Source organism: Camponotus floridanus, unplaced genomic scaffold (genome assembly GCF_003227725.1).
Source record: "Camponotus floridanus strain SB8 unplaced genomic scaffold, Cflo_v7.5 scaffold81, whole genome shotgun sequence".
Taxonomy (NCBI): Eukaryota; Metazoa; Arthropoda; class Insecta; order Hymenoptera; family Formicidae; genus Camponotus; species Camponotus floridanus.
Window position 1 is genome coordinate 359866 of NW_020229851.1, and position 24073 is coordinate 383938.

The following is a 24073-nucleotide window of genomic DNA, read 5'->3' on the forward strand; positions in this document are numbered from 1 at the left end:
CGATCTATAAATCACAATAAAATTTACAAGACAGAATTCCATTTATAAATTTTAGTCATATAATGCAGAAAACATTTAAACACGTAAAATACATACAAATTAAAATATACATATATTAGAAGACATGTATATGTATTAAAATATATGTGTGTGTGTGTGATGTATAAAATTATAAGTAGAATTCTGTCTTAAATTTTATCAGAAATTTATAAAACGTCTAAAGAAGTCTATCATTGTGCTTTTATTATAAATGGAATCATATATTTTAAGCTTCTAATAAATATTTTCTCAACACTAAATAATTCTTAAACTAAATTTATTTGTATAATTGCAAGTAATGCGTGAAATATTTTTCTCTTAAATATATATATATTTTCTCTTAAATATATATATATTTTCTCTTAAATATATATATATATGAATTTAATATATTTTCCAATTATACGTTATGCAATTTTTTAGATATTCTAGGGAGGTTAGACTGAAATTCATTCTGATATTGATTTCCAACGAAACTCTTGTGATTTATAAGTAAAGGCCTTTATTAAAGACACGAGGAAAATAAAACCGAATACTTTTATTATCGTAAGTAGTATCTTTAGCGCGTTTTTGAAAATAATATATTGCTAATAATTCTTTGAACTGTGCGTATTTTATCTTTCTCGAGTAGTGCAAATAATCATGTACAGATCTTCTCTTTGATAGAATTTCAGAATAGGGTCATATTACTTATAGAATTTCAAATTGGATGTGATATTACAGAGTACATCATATTACCGAAATAATGATGATCAAACAATTTTATTTTGTCGACTAAATTAATTTTCAGTATTATTTAGGAATGTCTTATTATCAAAGTTTTGTTTCTTACAATTTGTTAAGAAAAAGAATATTAATCAATATATACAAACAATTTATTTTATTATTTACAACAAATTATGCGTACGCTAATTCATTTAGTAAATTATTATTAACGAGAAATTAATATATGTTTTCGGAAGTTTGTGCATGTTATTATTCTTATTATAATCGCAAACAAATTTTATGCAATATCAATTGTTATTTATCTTTCTTATCTATCTTTTCATCTATGTAAAAAGCAAAAAATTAATTTTTAATCTAAAATTATTTTGCCAAAAGAGCAATATTTATATATGTATCTGTATACAAAAAGGTCTTCAAAAAGTTCCGGAACGCTAAAATATCTCGAAAACTAAGCATTTCAGAAAAAAATGTTTCAGTTAAAAATTGTAGGATTTTTAAAATGGGACCGCTTATTTTTTATTACATATTTTTGTAGCTTATCTCGAAAGCTTTCCAAAACACTATAATTAAGTTAGTTTTCATTAAGTACTTTCTGAGTTATGAGGCTTGACATCATTTCTTAATTTTATATAAACCGTAAAATATTTTGTAAAATATTCATTTTTCGATTACTTTACCTTAATACTTTTATGTACAAAATAATGAGAGGAATATGTAAGAGAAAAAATATGTAATAGTTAATTGCAAATTACATATTTTTTTCTTTGAAACAACTATGTGTTTTTTTTACACCAATTGATTCCTCTGATTATTTTGTACATAAAAGTATTAAAGTAAAGTAATCGAAAAATGAATATTTTACAAGATATTTTACGGTTTATGTAAAATTAAGAAATAATTTTAAACCTCATAACTCGGAAAGTACTTAATGAAAACTAACTTAATTATAGTATTTTGGAAAGCTCTCGAGATAAGCTACAAAAATATAAAAAATAGGGAGTCCCATTTAAAAAATTCTAGCTGACCTTGCTCTGACCTTGGCGACGCCATCCAAAGTTAAACTCATAGCGCCAGTAAATAGATCTTTTAAAAAATCCTACAACTTTTACTGAAACATTTTTTTCTGAAATGCTTAGTTTTCGATATTTTAGCGTTCCGGGACTTTTTAAAGACCCTGTATATAAATACTTCATAAATATTCTGCATATTTATCTATAATAATTCATAGAACTTGTGTTCTAATGTAATAGCAGCAATCCTTCTTGATTTAATCCAGTGTCGAAGAAAGTGATTACACGGATGAGAGACATCGAGTTAATGAAATTTTATTCGTTGAGGCTAAAATTTCAGGAGAAAGAAGACGATGCCGATGAACATTGTCGCATCTACTATTTGAAAACTTTTATTTAATTCAGTATAAGTTTGCACAATCTTGTGATAATTTAAATCATATTGATAAATAATTCATCTAAATACTTTATGAGATTTTCTATACAAAACTTGCAATAATAATAAAATAAAGATGACAAAAACGCAATAATAATAAAATAAAAGAGTTATCAATAAATATTTCCTTTTATGAAAAATGCATACCACAATCTATGATAAGTTTCATAAAAAATATAAACACCTTTTTTTAAACTTTATATTGAGTTATGAGAATTTATGTGTTATATAAAATTATGTGTTTATATAAAAATTAGATGTTTTATAATTATTACATGTTAAAATAATATTTCTTTAAGACATAGATAATCCAGCAAATAATGTTTTAATATCAAGTCACAAATTTATGCATAGTTTCCACTTAAAGTGCGTTTCCATTTACCTAATGCAAGTTAAATGTTCCAGTTGATTTATTCATATAGATGCATCATAACACTAGTCAACAAAAAAAATAATTTTAACTTTTTCCTCTTATAATTTTGCAGTTTTGGGCTTATTTAAGTGTGCTGATTTCGAGTACGACAGTAGTTTTTTTTTAATAGCTCTTGTTTTTTAATATTTTTAGACTACCCCCTTTAAACATCACGTGCAGTGTTTTTAAGTTTTACTCGACTCTAAATTATTATTTTTTTTAACTTTCGATATGTCTTCGACTCGGAGACGTTGTTTACATAATCCAGATATTTTTTGTTATATTTGTGGCAAATACATCTTTCAAAAATATCGATAATCGATATAATTGTAATATCTTATAAATAAAAAAAGTAGAGCTGATACAACTAAACTAGTATTTTTTTCGTAATCAGTGCCTTAGATATAACCTAATACATATTAAATGTCAGGAAAAAATTTGAGTGTTGACCAGTGTAATCTAATTACTACAATCAAATGCACTCAATGCATTCAATGAAACTTCTAATAAATAAAAATTTAAAATATTATTAAAAGATTTGTATATATACATGTATACATAAGTTTTTACATAGGTTTTTGAAAACCAAAAATATAAATTATTTGTTCATCAATTGTTTAAGATAATTTTACACTGCTTATTTTTAAAACCTAGGCAGCTAATGCGGAATTTTCCTGAATATTCATAAAAGATGTAGGATTAAATCTCTTCTTACCTCTCGTTCTTATCTCTCGTGCGTGCATATACATATATGATGTATATAACGGATATTAATATCCATTTTAATCGATTATGTCAAAAGCGTATCAAATTTTATCAAGTAATTATGTTTGTTGAAATTTTCATTTTGGGATTATTAATGCAAAATATTTATAATTATTGATATAGAAGGCATAATAGATTTTGTTAAGAGCAATGTTCTATTAAATAAAAGATAAAGTTGATTATATAATACTGTTATATTAATCTTATTTTGGAGACTAGTTGTACAATTTTTATTTATTATGTTTTATCACATTTATATCTTTAATTTTATATTACTTGTAAAATTTATAATTAAAGTTCATATTTTAATACAGTTTCCAAACATGTTAAGTAGAGTTTATTCTTTATGGCTTCGTGTAATTCAATCCATATTGTGCTGTTGTACAAGATTATATAACTAGACACTTTATTGTTTGCTTGCATACAATAATAGATATTCTATTTTTTGATATATGTGCAAAATTTTATCTTATTAGAAAAATTCTATTTAAAAAACTTTTATATTAATAAATATAATTTTCTAAATTTCTAAAATACATAAAAGTACATAAAATAGTACAGAAGCTGCATTTCTTTTATTATTAAACTAAATTTCGTTATTAATTTTATTCTTTTAATTATACATTATTTTCATAGTTATTTTTATTAATTGCAATTAATATGAGATGCGCTGGGCATTTCAAGTTTATTCTATACTAATGCAGAATTAAAATACATATAACTATTTTTGTCTAAAATACATCTGATGCATTCAACAGTTAGTTCTATAAATACCGCCATCGTAATATCTTACAGGATTTTGTTCACAAATTTACATTCGCGTTATTCGATTATCATAAATTCGACTTTGCGCTCAATTTTCTACAAGTAAGATAATCATTAAAACAGAAGAGCCCTGAACGGAATGTATAGAATGCTATTCCTCTAGAGAATTTTGTGAGCCTCAACTTGCATCTAGGCAACGAGTAAAACGTTATTCTACCTTTACTATGAAAAGAAAATTCTTTTATTTTCACTTATAAATTTGCAGCTTTGATAAATATAAATCATTCAATATTGAAATTAATATTTGTGCATTATCTTAATTTTATACTTTATTTTATACTTTTCTTTGTTTGTGTTCAAATCGCAATTCAATAAAGCACGTTCGATTAATAAGTGAGCTTGGCATTTCACATGTAGATCCAAAAGGTATTATACTCATGATACCTATAACATTAAGGCTTGAAACATATGCGTTATATCCGTTAAAATTTATTTATAATCCGTTAGTTCATATTTATGAAGATTATAATTAGTTTCAATATTGCTTAAAATGTAATCATCAGTTTAACTATTTCTGTGTTTTCTATTATAATCAGAACTTAATAAATCAATCAAATTGTACTTTTTTGTTTGTTTTTATTTAAGTAAAGAAATTTGTCCATTTATTTATACAAATGCGAAATAAAAATTTTGAAAAAAATAGTGAACAATCTGGTGTTTGTCAAAACGTGATATTGCAAAATATTTACTATGACTAGTTTCTTTCAGTAACATTTTGAAAGAACTCGAAAAAAACATTTCGAAATGTTTATGTTGTATTTTTTCTCTTATTCTTTTTTAATATGTTTTAAAAATATATTCCCGAAATTTTAATGACTAATTCAAGAACATTTTGTATATATCTAATTTAATCTTTTTAAAGTTATTTTGGAGCATTTGAATAAAGGTATGTACTGTATATAACAAGATCAATTTGAAAATATTAAAATTTGGTATTAAAAATTGCGGTATTAAAAATCAGATAGAAGTTAAATGAAAGAAATATGTTCAATTTTAGATGTTTATACGAATATATTAATATAATTGATGTATATACGAATGTGTCAATATAATCAGTTATTTTCATATTTTTTCAAAATTTGCCTATTCTATTAATTGTCAATTTGTTCGTTCAATAAAATATAATATAAAAAAGGTTTAATAAAACTTTTGCGAAAGAGAAACATTTAAAAAGTTATTCGCATTTTATATATAAATATAATATATAGCTATACGTATTTTCTTACGCACGCATATTTATTGTAATATAATTTTAATTATTATTGTAAACATTTAATTTTTTAAATTTATATATTTCAAAGTAGAATGTATACTGAGTAAAAGATAAAATTATAAAATTTCAATAAGTTTTTTTTATTCAGAAAATGACATAAATAAAATTTAAAAAAATATTATAATGGCAAATATAAGAACAAAATTTTGTTTACATATTAACATTAAATTGAAATAAATCGACGAATAGAACACATTAAAACATTTAAATGTTTCATGCTAACGTTTCATGGAATAACATTATAATCGTGTACTCTATGTTCTCAAAGAGAATGTTAATGGACTGATTGCAGAAGATTTCTATCTTGACAAGATATGTTTGATGAGTGACATTAGATAGAGATATCTATGGTGGACAACATATGCGAGATTAATATACATTTGTAATAGTTTGCACTTTGTACTTATGCGTATATATAATATAATATAAAATGAATTTTTATACATTATTTCTTATATATTAGAAATAATATAAAATGAAATAAAAAAATACAAATTATATTAACTATTATTTAGATTAAATTAAAATATAGGACTCTACATTAAATATTTGTAATATTTTATATATATTTAATATTGCGTATATACTAAAATCCGAGAGTTGTACAAAATGCTTAATTGATGTTTCTACATATACCTGCATCTAAAACAGAGATGCTTAATTATTTTACTCATGACCGCTTAACTGAAATATTATACACTGGGAATATTTTAAAAAATTAAATAACGCATACTTTAAATTTTATCACACTGAGAAAAATATCCGGTGAAAAGGTAACGAACGGATATTATACTGATCACTTTAATCGGAAAAAAAGAAACCGGTCAGATATCCAATCAAAAAATATCGATCGATCGGATATCTGATCAGAAAGTTTAAAATTCGGAACTTTGCGATCAGATATCCGATTAAAATGATCGGTATAATATCCGTTCGTTACCTTTTCATCGGACATTTTTCTCAGTGCACTTATTATTATATTTTAAAGGCATGCGAAATGACAAAAATATATAAATATTTTAGTGGAAAGTAATAAAAAGGTATTCTGCTAATAAAAGATAACTACATAACACAATTCTTATACAGTAAAATTGCAACATGTGGTCTCAACGTACACACACACACATACATTTTATGTTACGTATAATATATTACGGATATTGTGTTATATATCAATATATTTTGGCGTATATACAACATTTTAAAACACTTACATAAACTACTCTTTCTCTATAAAGCTTAATCTTTTACTTTCTTTTCTCGAGAAAAAAAATTAAAAATAAATCAATTTTTAAATAATTGTTGTTTTTCAATTTCTTTTCTTGATATTATAGAATTATATATATATATATATATATATATATATATATATATTAATACTAAAAATTGTAATTTTATGATGCATTATAAACGTACATAATTGTTTGCGATGTTACTACCATATAATTATATTATTGAATATAATTAAAAAATAAATAAAAATATAAAAGACAAATCAGAAGAAATAAATATTTTTTAAGAGAGAAAGAAATATATATATTTGATTTTCAAAATCTATGTTTCTATAACTTTAGTCTATAATTTAAGTTAGATTTTAGAATTTTCAATTTCAACGCTGTTGTTTACTATTTTCAATGTGCTGAGTTTTAAGACAATAAAGCTTACAATTAGTTGCAGCTGCTACTTCTCTCATTGTTTTTTTCTTGTTATCATCTAAACATTAAATTGTCTCTTGTATCTTATACATTTCGTAAATTATATTAAATTACATATATGAATAAAAATTTGTATAAAGTCACACACATAAATCATTATTATTTAATTAACTATTATAACCATTATCTTTAAGATTAAATTGCATTTTGTTGCTATTTTTAATGTTTTATGTCAATATGTTAGTATATAATTATTTATTATTGATTAGAATTATTAATGTCATTACATAAATATTTATTATTAAATTATTATTATCTGGAAATAATCAAGCAAATAGTTCATGTGTAATTCAAATATAAATATATATAATTATATACAAAATACATTTTCATATACATTTTTTCCTCTTATAAACTCTTATTGTTGTCTTATATACAGGGTGTTCTAAAAAAGATATGTCAAAAATTTAAGGAGATTCCTCACACTTAAAGGATGAAAAAATGTTATATGGACATGCGGAAATGCTTATTTCAGGAGTTATGTTGAAAATACTGTTAGTTATATTACTCACAAGGAAAAATTTAGGATTAATTATTGTAGACGACAATCGTTTAATTAGACTTATTTACATTTTTTAATGTGACCTTGAATATGTTACAATAAATGTTGAAAATGTTCATCATTTTCCTGAATACAAGCAGTGACACGTCGACGCATCGTATCACTGCAGGTTGCGAAACAATCCGCTATATGCCACGCATTTTTGAACGTGTTCGTGAATCGATGCATCAACGTGTCACTGCTTGTATTCAGGAAAATGGTGAACATTTTCAACATTTATTGTAACATACTCAAGATCACAATAAAACCAAATATAAATAAGCCTAATTAAATTGTCGTCTACAATAATTAATCCTAAATTTTTCATCGTGTAAGTAAGCTAACAGTACTTTCAACATAACTCCTGAAATAAGCATTTCCGCACCTATGTCCATATAACATTTTTTCATTCTTCAGGTATGAGGAATATCTCCTTAAATTTTTGACATATCTTTTTAGAACATCTTGTATATAAAAATATATAGAAAAATGTAGACTAAAAAGGATAATTAAAAAATACTTAGAACTCATTTTTACATTATTTTTTCCTTCGAAAAATATGTTTTATTATTTTTTAAATATGCCTTTTGATCAATCTATTAATGTAATTATCGTTGATCTGTATTATACTGCAAGTTGATTTGTTAATATAATTATCGTTGATCTGTATTATACTGCAAGTTTTCATAATCATGATTTCTGCATGGATAAATTTTCAATTTATTTACGCTGCAAGCAATCAGTTTTCATCATTTGTAAACAGTGTAAATTAAGATATTTATTTCGAGAAGTTATCATGAGAAACGTAGTCTTTCATAAAGAGATTCTAATTACTTTCTAACAAGCCGTGAACTATAACTATGGCATCTTCATTAAATTCTGCGTTAGTGATTGGAATGTTTATGAAAGTCATTTCATATTACATTTATTTGACGAACATACATGTTTATATCTAATAAAAATGTGCATAATTTAAACTCAAATTCATGTATTAATAAATACTACTCATAAAAAATAAAGATTAATAATAATATATCTTAATAATTATAGTATATCTATGTTTTTGTTTGCAGAGATTTAACCAATAAATCAAATATTCAAACATTCAAACATAATAGTTCTTTATATAACATTTTTTCAAAAATTTTTTTTGCGAAAATTTATATATATTATATTTAATATTTTTTATCTTTAAATTAAAAATATTATTTTTAATCTATTAACACATATGTATAAGAAAAAATATTTTTGACATAAATTTTTTTACATATATAAATTTCCAGCACGAACAATTTAATTTAATGAGAAAAGTAATTAAGTTTATAAAAGAGATTCTTTGCCGAAGACTTTTAGAAGCGAAAACATGGAATGACAGTAATTTGTATATATAAATAATCTACTTATAAAAATATTTTGTACAGTAAGTATTTTGATTTTTACACAATTTTTTCTACAATTCTACAATTAATTTACAATTAAATGTGATTCTATTATGATTTGAAATAAATAGATTTTCTACATTGATAATATATTTGTCTGCATACACTCAATATACAACATGTTTCTATCTGAAGCAAAATCCAATCTTGTGAATTAAAAAGAAATAAATTTTACTTCTATATTCTTGTATATTCTTGTTTTCTTTTCGAAATATTGTGCAAGATTGCTATCAGGGAGAGTGGTCTTAGTAGATTGAAAATAATTCTTTAAAAATAAAATAAAACTATTACTCTATTACATTTGTGTAAACATAATTGGATTTACAATGTGTAATATACAACTTTCACATCAATTGCGAACAACGCAATTACTTGCATATTGAAATATATTGCGCATTAATCTTAAGTTTTTGTTCTTATTTATGATTGCACGCGGAGCATATTGCATTGAAGCCAGTAGCCTAATTTACGTTCATGAAAAATGCATACAAGTTTAGTTATGGCTTTTATAAGATTCTAATGACCTATTATAAATTTTATATACGTCTTACAAACAGAAAAATAATCAATTTAATCAATCTTATTTGAACAATTCATTTCACTATTATCTTTATGCGCTCTATATAAATATTTAATATGCAATTGCTGCGAAACTAATGAGTGATTTTATTATTATATATTCTTATTTATATCGATAATTGTATAAACAAATTTTCTAATAAATTTATCAGTAACTTGTGAGAATCCTGAATACTTTATAAAATCGTGCGCGTAACTGTTAATGATAACATTATATATGTATTAGCATAAATTTAATATTAGACAACTTCTAAATGTCTATTGCGAAAGACGAAGTTTCTCTAGTATAGCAGTAAAATAAATTTTATTTTAACAAGAGGAAAATATATATGTTCTTGTTACATGCAGTAAATGCCTCCTCAAGTATCACTATTGAATTCATGTAACTAGAATCCTGTGTATACGATTTCTCGTCAAAAAGAAGACATTGTTAAATCAAATATATATATATATATATATATATATATATGACAAATAGAATGTTTTCTCTCTAAACATATAAATATAATTATATTATTTACATTCTCAAAGAGATCGCTGCATAAAATAAATTATCTAAATTAAATTTTATTTATTATATAATAATCATTTTTTAGATAATAATGAATAAGTTGTGTTAAGTTATAATAAGAAAAAAGATTGCGTGATAAACGGTTCAAGTGTGATAAATGATATAGAAGTTATTATATATATATGACAAGATTGTCAGTCAGTTTATGCTCGCTGTTATCCACATCGCAAATCAGCAAATATCGTAAATCAAGTTTATATGTGACAGAGACAAATTGTATTTGAAAATATGACTTGATATGTAAATGTGATGAGAGAGAAGATTTCTTTCTAATATAATAAATGTCGATTTATACTATTTATCGGGGATAATTACAACTTTTATAAAATTCTTGTTATTAAAATAGAAAAATACGTTATACAAAGAAAATTTTTATTATTAATAAAAAACAATTATTATATAACAAGTTACACATTATTATATTATTTTTTATTATTATTATTCTGATCTTATCTCAAAATAACCGTTCTTTTTTTATAATTGTACAATTTTTTACTTTGCAAATAGTATTATAATTAAAGTTAAACTTTACAATTTATTATTTTGTTGCTTTATTTTTTATGTGTTTTTTATGTATTTAAAGTATAGATTTTATTAATAAAAAATAGTTTTGCATTTATGAAGTTTTGATTGCAGACAAAAAATAAAATTGTAAATCTTTTGTTTTCCGTATTTAAATTTAAATTTAATTGAATATATATATATATATATATATATATATATATATATACAGGGTCTTCCAAAAGGAGTCCTCCAAAGTATTTTTTATTTGATTATTTTTGTATATATATAGGAGGGGATATATATTATATATATACATATATAGGATCCTCCAAAAGTATTTTGTCATTAAATATTTTTCGAGCTATGAGACTTAAATAATTTTTTAATTTTACATAAATTATAAAATATCTCATAAAATATTCATTTTTTTATGATCTTATCTCAATATTTTTACATATAAAATGAGAGAAATCAATTGATATAAAAAAAATACATAGTTGTTTTTAAGAATAAATATGTAATTTGCAATTAACAATTACGTATTTTTTTTTTGAGACAATTATGTGTTTTCTTTGCATCAATTTTTTTCTTATTTTTATTTTGCGTATAAAAGTATGGATGTAAGATAATCGAAAAATTAATATTTTACAAGATAATTTATGTAAAATTAAGAAATCATTTCAAGTTTCATAACTCAGAAAATATTTAATGAAAAGATACTTTATTATAGTATCTTGTAAAGCTCTCGAGATAAGCTACAAGAATATGCAATGAAAAATAGAGAGTTCCATTAAAAAAAAATAAAATAGAACTTCATACGACCTTTACCCCTCCACTCAAAATTAAACGAATATGACCATTCAATAAAACTTTTAAAATCTTATTATTTTTATTTAAAAAAATATTTATTAAAAAATATTTATTAAAAAATATTTATTTAAAAAATTTTAAATGATTAGAAGATTATTTTTTGCAAAAATTTATTTTTTATTTAGAAAAAACCTGACGTTGAAACACATTATAAAATTGTAGTTCGATAAGAACACATGTTTTTACATATTTTAAATATGCATTAACAAATATATATATTAGGAATGTATAATATTATTATATACACACAAATACAAAAAATAAATTTAAACAATGTAAAGAAAATAATGATTTGACTTTATCCAGTTAATTAAGAACATTTGTCTATATAATTAATTCCAATTAATTTAATTTTAATAAATAAACTTTTTTATAAAAAGTGTAAATATCTATAAATATATATTTGTCTAATATTGTAGAAATATTCTGTAATTTTATTTTATTTTTTTATTACATATCATACATTATATTATTATATTGTATTGTATTGTATTGTATTGTATTTGTATTATTGTATGTATTTCTTTATGAAATATATTTTCTTAATCTATTTTTTAATTTTTTCTTCATAACAGGCATACTATAAATAATACAAATACGTTTATATGTTATTTACTAATATCTATGTATCAAGGTATTGCATACATTAATATATAAATACATACGCGATAAGCGTAATAACGATTTTCTTTAGTACGATTTTCTTTAGAAGTAGATGATTACTCAGGTTCTAAACGAACAATATACGATATTAGAAATTTTGCACATGATACGTTGTTACGTGTATAATAATGTAATTATATATACATTATAAATTTTATATAAAAATTATAATAACGTAATATTTGATACTCTATATCTTAAAGAAAATTGTTAATATGCGCTTATTATAAATCAAGATTATAATAATATGATTATAAGCAAAATAAGTTTTAAAAACATCTTTCTATACGAACAAATTATTTAGAAATAGAATTATATTAAAAATAATTGTTTGGAATAATAAACTCATTAAATTAAACAAAATATGAAACATTTATATTTGTACAGAGAAAAGTTTTAGCTCTTTGAAGCAAAATAATTTAATTCGCTCCAATTCTTAGTCTGCTATTCTTTCAATAAAATATTATCATAGCATTATAAATTCTACTAGCAAAATAACAAAGATATCAAGTACAGATACATTATTTTTAAAGATATTTAAGCGAATGTATTTATTGCGACCACAGGTATTCAGAATTTTAATATCAACGGAAGGCAAGCTATGTGTGCGGAAACTTAAATGTAGCCTATTAAATAGCGCAGAAATCATGATAATACTTCTGGAATGTTTGTAATTTGCAGAGATAAAAATAAAAGTCAAAGTTAAAAGCAGAAAAGTATTAAAGTGTTTTCATACATTCAAATATATGTATTATAAAAGTTTTCTTTATAGATTTCCTTTTTTTATTTCTTACAGCTCATCGGCGAATGCGTACCGTCACTAATTACTTCTTGGTGAATCTCTCCGTGGCAGATCTTATGATGTCATTACTCAACTGCGCCTTCAACTTTATCTTCCTCCTCAACTCTAATTGGCCCTTCGGAGTAGTATATTGCACTATCAACAACTTTGTAGCACATGTGACTGTCGCTTCTAGCATTTTTACTCTCGTTGTAATTTCATTTGACAGGTAAGTTTTTATCAGGAAATTTTACATATATGGTATATCTACTCTGGTATATCTATCATATTATTTCTGACAGTAGTCATTTAAGAATATCAATACAATTTCATATGGCAGGTCTTAATTTATGGAGACTATTTATTCATTTTAATTCCTTTATTTCCAAATAAATAATTTTATTTCAGATTCTATTTGAAGTTATCTTTGTAATTATATTGAAAAATATTTACTTTAGAGATTATCGCAAAAAAATTATTCAATTAATGGTTACATGAAAATGATTTGATGATATTTACATTAGTCAAAATTGAACACAATTTTTTACGATTATGTTTTATTTTGTACAATATTATTTGATTCCATTTTTTGTGAAATGCAATTAATAATTTACATGTATAAAAATATATACACACATGTAGTTGTATATTTATTGTAGTTAAATTATTCGTCCTTATGCGTTCAAAATTTATGGAACTTATTTCCTCACATTACGACAATGAGACTTAATTTTTCTTTTCTTCATCGATTTCTTTTGTCTAAAATAAAACAATCGTTTTTCCGTCGACATGCGCAGCTATACGCTTGATTCCGAAATACGTCGAGAAAATAGAGATACATGAACACTTGCTTCCATAGATTCTTTTTAATAGTGACATGAGGTGGAAATGCTACTAGTGCGTTGAAATCGCTTAACCATGAAGGAAATGCTCAAATCGCGATTGGAATATCGCGATTTGATTTTGGCGTCGTTTATATTCAATGAATATCCAGTACTATTTCTGGTAGAGATAGTCAATTGTATTAGATCGCATTATTTTACATATTTGTTGGAAAGCAAATAAAGTATTACATAAATGCATAATAACATGTTCCAGCAAAAAACTTCTTCTTTACTTTACATTGTTCCATTTTTATTAATATTCATTATATGTATTTTTTCAAAGATAATATATATGTAACACACAATTTATTTCATTAATGTATCTTAATTATATGTCATATGTACATATGTACTTAATATTATATGGCAAACATAAAACCAGTATAATAATATTTTTTTTAATTGATTATTTGAATATTTATTATAATTTTGAATATTTAATTTATATATTGCGCACATACACAAATAATAAAATTGTAGAATATAAAACACTTCGAAATAAAAATGTCTCATAATTATATCAAAAATAATATTTATTTTATAAGCTTTTCTCTATATTAGAAATAAATAAGATAGAAATAAATAAAGTGTAGAAACAATATGTAATATTTATCAGACATTAAAAAGTTTAATGACATTAAGCACATTATTTTACTTTGCTTCTATTCATATATTCTATTTCTTACATATTTAAATTATTTCTCATAACTATATTTTACAATATATTATTCTTTATTTTCTTGCATAGCAACAAATATTTAATATTCTTTTTTTATATATTTGTAATCTTTAACTAGAGTGTTATCAATTCTTATCGTTTCGATTAATGTATATTGGTTTCTCTATATTTTACTTTTTATGATATTGTTTTCACATATCATAAGACTAAATCCTAAAATCTTTCGGAAATATGTTTATGCACATCGTTATAAATTTTCTAAAGTTACACAGTTTCTAAACCAAGTTATCGAGCTATTTTTGAGAAATCTTAATTAAACAATATTATGGACATTAAATCTGTTTGATATTATTGATATGTTTCTCTCTTTAATAATATTGAATATCTGATTCGTTTTTTTATGTTTTCTTCAATTATTGGCCATAGCATATAATCCACTTAATTGGGTATAATACTTAATATTTAATAATATTTAATAACCGTTTATAATAATATTATTTACACATTATGATATTTTATTTTTTATATACATATACATAAACATATGTATAAATAGATTATAGTTTATATACATAAACATATATATAAATAGATAGATATACATTATTGATATGTGATATTTTGTTTTTTATATACATATATATACATATATATGTATAGATAGATAGATATACATTATTGATATCTGATAATTTATTCCAATATTAAGATAAAAGTATTAAAAATTTAAAAAATTATTCACATTAAATTTAAAAATTATATTGCATATCAAATTATAACACATATATGCAAATTGAATCTTTTCTAGATATTTTTGATGTCTATTTTAATGCAAATGTTATATATTTCAATCATAAAAATTATTGAATGTATTTTACATATACATATCACTAATTCTAGAAAACTTTTTAGTTAGTGTAGTTTAATTATGAATATACATATGTGTGTAAGTCTGAATTATGAGACTTTTGAGAATTGCATGTGTCATGTAGTTAAGTTACAAACGCACATCTCTGGATGCTGATACGTATCTAGACAACAGTACTTAACATTATTAATCAATGTCTGTGGTGCGCCCTATGCGATGGATAGCGTTTATTCCCAGCGCAATTGAATTAATTAACATCCTAGGAAAATTCTCATTAATAAAAATGCTTTATCAGTGCAATAATAGTACCCACTTATCGTAAAAGTAAAAATTACAAGTGTAAAAGATAATTTCTTTTTTTCTATACTATTAAAAATATGCTACAGTGATTTTTTATTTAACATAAAATAAACTTAAAAATAATGCTCTTTTTAATAAAAATTATAATTATATACATGTATATGTATATATAGTATATAAATTATGCATTATACATATATTATATTTTTGATGATAATATATATTTATAATATATTTTTCATGATAATATATACATATAATATTATTAATAAATAATATTAATAATATAATATTATTAATAAATATTATTAATATTATTATTTGTAATTTAAGGAAGCATTGTTTACGAATAGTATATCTTATTACTAATTAATATTACATACAAATTATACTATTTAATATTATATAAAAATATTTATAAGTTTGCATACATACACACATCATATATTAAAAAACTGAAAATTTAATTTTAAAAAATATTATATTTATTCCTATTTTTGTTAAACAATATTTTTGAATTAAATTAAAAAGAACATCTATCAAAAATTCGCATTTTGTTTTATTATTATGTCAAAATATATTATTATATTTAGTTTACATGCAATATTGTACGCAAAAGAAATATAAGAAATGTAGCATATACAAAAATCTTATTTTCTTTCTTTTTAAATCCACAAGTTACATGATTCTTAGCTCAAGAAACAAGTTCATACATAGAAATTCTATACATTAGTCTAATTTTATTTCTCGAAAATTAAACATAAAGGCATTTTATGCACAAATATTTTTTATGATATGAGGAATTTAATTCTCTTTTATGCAATGTACAAAGTTAATTTTGCGCAACATACGAAGTAAATTCAATAAAAATTTGATAAGCTTTAGATGTAAATACTATAAAAAGATATTATAAAAAGACACCATAAAAAGTGACAATGATTGAAACAATCGTATTTTCCCAGTAAGGAAGTATATAGAGTAGTAGCTCAGAAAGAAATTTAAAAGATACTTTAGAATTCCTTATTCAAATAGTAAAATTTTTTAATAACAAGTATTTTGTATGAAATGTTCTTGAAATAATTTTAATTTTTTAATAGAGAAAGAGAGGGGGAATGAGTTATTAATTTATTATTATTAAAGCATCTCTTTTTTATGTGTAAATTTTTTAGTCATTTCATATAACAATCCAAAAGGAAAATAATCAAATTAATAGCGACTAAATCAATCAATATTAGAACACTATATTTGATTTATAATAATTTTATTAAAATTAAATTATATTTTGTACAACGCCCTATTTTGTAATATTAACTACTTTATTATTTAATTTTTAATAATATATAAAACTACTAATAATTTATAATGTACATAATAATTAATGTGTATGTGTTTTAAAATTTTTACAAAGATTATCTTATAAAAAATTGTCAGTAAATAACATAAATAGTATTATAATAAGATTATCATGTTTTTTAGAGTATGTGAAATATATATATATATATATATATATATATATATATATATAAACTGAGAAATAAATATATATAATAATAATATTTATTATTTATTATTGCATTATATATTCTTTTCTGAGTCCTATGTATAATTATGAAATGTATTTATCTATTTTTTTAAGAAGTTTTAATGCTATAATTTATTCAATTCATCTTTTATAAACAATCAAAATTTAAATTTATAATGTAAACATTTAGCTTCAACGTAAAGAACATCAATTATTATATCTTGTAATAAAACTTTTGTCATTCAATAAAAAATGATTACATACATATTAAATTTCAGTGTTGTGCGTGTGTGTGTGTGTGTAATATATAATTGTTTATTTACTTATGGTAAGATGTAACATGATGCGAAAAGAATTCTAAAGTTTCGTAGATAAATTATTTAATGGTAAATTGCGCACTGTGGAAATTGAAGCAGAAGTTTCACAGAACTTCAGGAATAGAAACGGGTAAGGGAATGGATATAACGAACGCTAATTGATGTAAGAGAATCAGGATTGGCGTAAGGTAACTATTATTAAGGTGAACTGTAGTTCAGATAGTCGAAAAAATAGAAGAATTAGGAAATGCATACATTACATTTGCATTAGCTTAGGTAAGAAATTATCGTACTTCTTATTGCGACTGAATTTGATTTTTAATTTATTCATCTATATTCATATTATATATCATTATATATGTATATATATATATATATGATGTTAAATATAAATTTTAGCATTAAAAAATATCATTTAAAGCATGATACATTTATAACTGGCATTTAGAAAGATAGGATGATGGTTTAAATTATCTTCTTCTGACATGCAGATGAACATAATTAATTCAGCCGACAGTTCGTTTCATTCGCTTTAAATTGCTTGCATTTGGAATAAAATGAACTTTAGTAACGTAAAGCGAACTTAATGTTAATTATCCGACTAAAATTAGATAAGTAAGACTTAATAACATTTTCCTTACATTAGTAAACAGATGAAATTAAAATAAATATTTGATCAAGTAAGAAAACTGTGAATCTTATGTGGAGGAAAGATTTATGCACGAATATTCCATCAGGATGGTATAAAAGAGAATATATCCAGATCCATAATAGTTAAGTATATATCTATATTTCAAAAATTTTTGTTAATATATTTTCAATCAACAATCAATCAATTAATAACGGTTCACTGAAAATAGAAGTGATTTAATAATCAATCAATGCCAACAGCTATTAACCTGTTTCCCAAATTGAGTAATACATTCAGACATTACAATGTTTTAATGCATTTTAAGTTATGTCTTATCCACGAAAGAACAATACTTTTCGAAATAAGAATATATATATATATATATATATATATATATATATGTAGTTAATTTTTAGATATTATATTTACCATTTTAGAAATATCCTTCGATATAATGAGAAGCGTAATTGGATAAAAATAAATTATTTGAAATGTTTCAAAACAAATTGTAATGCATTTCCGTGTTAGGCATGCTAATCGCGAAAGAGAAATCGAAGTTCGAAAGGTTCTGCATAGCTATGCTTTCCACGTATTACGGTTTGTGCATGTCGGATCGTTGATGCTACCGGAAATTAGATTGGGTATCCATTGAACATTTATTAGATACTATTCTATAGCTTTTATAACTTCGTGTCACACTTATATATCTTTCATTATGTTTAGTTGACTTATAAATAAATAAATAATAAATATAAAGGACAAAGTTAATTGCGGCTTTTAATATAAGAAAAATTATATTACATTAAATTTCATTACTGTGAGACAACAAAGTAACAAACAATCAGAATTCATCTTTTATTCTATATTGTTTTTCTAATTAAAAATTCTTTTTAATTTATAATTAATATTATTTGACTTTTTACTCTTTATCTTCTTGTGATAAACGTAGTAGCATTTTCTCTCTCGTAATATAATTCAAAAATAAAATAATGTAATTCAATTTAATAATTAAAAATAAAAATTATAGAAATTAATCTTTCCATATTCATTTTATTATAAAATAATATTAATTTGTGAAATATTAAATATTTTATAGAATAATCAGCTAAACTAATTTGTATTAAAAATTTTGATAAAAAAGTTTATTATTAAACATAATGTGAACATAATATAAATTGTATTTTTAATATTGCTTTATAAAATACGAAAGAATAATATATGTTATAATCAAATATTTTTCAAATTCAATGAAATTTCCTATACTATTACACTAGTAATACTGCTATTATGCTAGTTTAGGATATATGTACAACATATTATGCATAAGTAATGCCTGTAAATGACACACTGTTTGCATAATTGCCAAAGTATTCTCTCTAAATAAATAAAGCATATATAGTTAATATTAAATATACAAATATTAAATAATTACATTAATAAAATTAAAAAAATAATTACAATTAAATTACTAAATTAATAATTAAATAGCTAAGCTTTTGTAAAGTAAAAGTTTCAATAATATTGAACAGAGAGTATAATAACTAAGAAAGATCGCTTCGTTTTCAAAATACACTTATATTCAGATTTACACATGCTCGCATGTATTTCGACCTAATATGATAAATGACTTAATATGTTTCGCAGACAACGCATCGGTGTAGCCATTTGCAAACTTGTTTCAGAATGACAGTTCTTACCACGCACATAGAACGTTATGTGTTTCTGCGACGCGAAACGTCGCTATGGTTTCGAACAATGCTTTTGAAATAGCTTACGATAGTAGTTTTCTATACGTATATTCGAAAAATTCACGTAGAAAACGATGCAGCTATTTCGTCTACGATGCTTATTGTTCCAATGTACAATGACGGAATAACGACTGAATTTTTATGATTCCCGATTTACCCCCAATTTCTCGCCTACACTTCTTCAGAGAAATAAAAAGGAAGATTTTTTTAAAAAAATTTCAAATTGAAATTTATTTATTTATTTATACATGTGAAACAAGAAATACTCAATGCTGTATGCACATTAATCAGTTTTAGAGAAAAAATAATTTTCTATGACTACCATCTGTGTTTGATTCTTAATAATTGCGAAATTCAAATTTGTGTTTTTGAAAGATGAAAGTCGTAGAGTGAAAATGCACACACACACACACACACAACACACACACACACACACACACAAATTAATGAGAACCGTTCTAATAAATATAATATAAAAACAAGGAAGAAAAGAGCTAATAAGAATCAAGTGCAAATAACAGGGCACGATAAATTACCTTTAGAAAAATCTCTTTAATTATCTATAAATAAACGCGCGTGCACGCGCACTTTGATCTATTTCGGATCTTCTTCAATATTTAATATATTGAAAATCCTGTGCGTGTTCCGATTTGCCAAGAAAATAAACATAGTAAATCTTTTATCGATTCTGACCGCTAGAAACAAAACTTCACAAGACGCAACAAAATGATATTGTAAAAATGCCATCTTGCATAAAAATTCAAGAGAGACGCAAAAGGATAGAAAACATAACTATAAAAATATTTTAATATAATTTATATATTAATATATTAATTATATTTATTTTTATATTATTTTAATAATCGGTAATTGTTTTAATCGCGAAACATTTATCTAAATAATTATAAGAAATTTTTAAAGAAAATTTTTTTTGGCTCTGTTTTCCGCGCTTGGATCAATCAATTTTTTCTTGTTTTTATATGAAAACATATATTTTCACATTTTCATTGAGATATATGTTTAGATTATATCAATTATCGCAGTTTGTATCAATTTATAGTATTAGATAAAGATTGATAATATTACTGAATTTTAATTAAAAAATAAGGTTCTTGTTAATCAATAAATTAATCAATAAATAAGATTTCACTTATATTATTTTCTTATGAATTTAGAAAAAATATTAATTTTTTGCATTTAAATTTTGATAGAAACTAAAACTTAATTAATTAAATTAAAATTTTATTGAAAAGAAGTTTTAATGATATTATTTTTTTTATAAATCGTACTATTCATACACGCACACATAATTATTTATTAAATATGATAAATATATATTATTTACTTTAATTAAGAAAATAAATTCGTTTTGGTTTTATATATTAAACTTATTGTCGATCTCGCACACAATATTATCATCAATGCTTATTATAATGTAATAAAATGTTATTTAGCATAAAATGCAAGATTTCGTTAAATAGAAAACTGTCAACACATTTCAAAGGATGAGAAGTTCTAATTATTAGTACACATGTATAGAATTAATAGACGAAATGTGCAAGCTATTTGACACGCACATGTGATGAGTATTCATGAGATGAAACTTTCTATTATTAAAAATGTACTCGATAAAATTCTCGAAAATTCTCTTTATTATTTACTTTAAATTTTTGTGAAATTCTTTTATAATTTAATTTTTTTTATTATATCTGTATTGATATAGAAATATATTGTCTAAACATTGTCTAGATATTTATGTGCGAGGATTCTATTATAAACTTGTAAGTTCTAGCTTTTCTCGATCTTGAAGAGAAGAGCATAAAGTAATTGTCAAGTTTCTCTCTGGAAACTCGCAGTATGCTTTATAGCATGGTGAATGAGTAGGATTTGTATTTTAAACGTAAAATGTTTATTGTCCTGCTAAAACTAAATCAGTGCGACCTGAAAACTATGTACCATGATACGTGCAATTAAATACATGAACTTTCGTTACGAACGAGTCAAAGTGTTTTCTACCCTGTTTTCTCATTTTAACATTTAATTAATGAAACATGTTATATATCAATGAAACATGTTAAATTTATTGTCAGAAAAATCCGTGTCCAATAACATTATCAACATAGTACTCGAATAGCAATAAATTTAATTTAAAAAGACTCATGTAAAATAAACCTTTTATTTAATTTAATATTATTTATTTTTTTTATTAAATGTGGATGTGTGTGAGAAGAAATAATTTCTTTTGTACTTGAAAGAAATTAAAATCTTGATTAAAATTCAATCATATGAGATGGTTCAATTATACGATTGATGTGATAAAAATAAATTCACTGTAATTACTATATTGTGATTGAACTTGGTAAATTGTTGTTATTGCGTGCAATGCAAAATTAGTTAAGAGCTAATGTCGAAACAAGGGACTAGTTTGTCTAATCTAATGAATGTTTACAGAAACACACATGTTAATTTATATATGTTTAGATGTATTACGTTAATTTGTGTCTATTTGACAGCTTTAATTAACATTGATAATTATAGAATTTCGTTATTATATTCGATTATTTTATAATCTGATCTTTTGTTATATGTCAAATAATTATAAATCATATATTTTGCTATGTAAATATATTATAAATATATTTATAAAATGTATATAATTAGATTACGCACATATCCAAAATTTATTAGGTATTACAAAATTCATTGATATAATATTTTATTTATAACATTTATGTGCTATTACAAGAGCTACAAATATATTATTGATCATAAAATGTGGGTTTATTATTATACAATATTATGTACTGTGTAATAATATATAGGAATAAGTTAGAATAGAGTTACGCTGCATGCAGTATAATGTTACTGTTTAATTTGCGAGGAATATTTTCAATCTAAAATGCCATTACAATTTGCAACAGCAATTTACACTTTCACTACATGTGAATGTAGTAGCATAAAATTGCATTAATTAACATGATTGCATTTGGTATCATATTGGATTATACGTGAAATAACTATTGCAAAGCATGACGTATGAAGTTGTTATGTATAAATCGTATGCATAACAAATAAAGTTTTGAAAAAATATACATGGAAAAATGTGTAACAAATTTTTTTATAATTTGTGAGTAGTCATTAAAGTAGTCATTAAAAGAAACAATATTAAAACGATACTATAAAGTGTTTAAATAATAAAATTGTACTTATGAAGTAGCAAAAATACTATATAATTAGTATTTAAAATTATTTTCCATAATTATCAAAATTTTTTAAACAAAACAATATATTCCAAATTTTCTTATAAATCTTATTTAATAAATAGAAATGTCTACAGTTCTTATATAAGTTCCAAGAAAAATTTTATCAAGCGAGAAACAACGGATTAATCTCTAAGTCATAAATCTCATAGTCAGTAATTCGCTGAAATTTGGAGAAGAATATTAAGTAGTTATGTCATGCCGTTTGTTGCAGATACATGGCCATTATGCATCCTCTTAAACATCATATGTCTCGCAAGAGAACGGTGATTACTTTAATTTTAATCTGGGGCATTTCATCTGCATTAGCGATTCCGTGCCTTTTATATTCTACAACATCATCACGCAGGCAAGTATAATTTCTAGAAGACAATTTTTGTTATTTACAATAACATCAGTATCCAGTTGTAATATATTTTTTATTATATCTCTTTCTTATATTAATTATATTAATAATATGAATTTTTATTCTTTTTAAAATTAAGAATGTAAATAGGATAAAAGTAATAGCATAAATGATTTTTATATTTTAATAATATATTTCAATTCCTGAATTTTAATAATATTAATTCTGCACTTTCGTGTCTTTTATTTCACATGTCATTTCTTATAACACAACAGATTATATTAATAGAAAAAAAAAAAAAAAAATATATATATATATATATATATATAGAAATCTGTATATATATATAGAAATCTGTATATATATATA

General features: G+C 22.9%; 1 protein-coding gene across 3 annotated transcripts in view; it reads left to right on the forward strand.

Moving 5' to 3' along the window:
• The window catches only part of LOC105253859 (tachykinin-like peptides receptor 86C), a 45992-nt gene that overhangs the window by 8693 nt on the left and 13226 nt on the right, over nucleotides 1-24073 (forward strand). For all 3 annotated transcript variants that reach the window (XM_025414494.1, XM_011262187.3, XM_025414495.1), the window contains exons 2-3: nucleotides 13165-13378; nucleotides 23573-23707. In XM_025414494.1, coding sequence (XP_025270279.1) covers nucleotides 13165-13378; nucleotides 23573-23707 — 349 coding nt within the window. The remainder of the gene's footprint in view (nucleotides 1-13164; nucleotides 13379-23572; nucleotides 23708-24073) is intronic.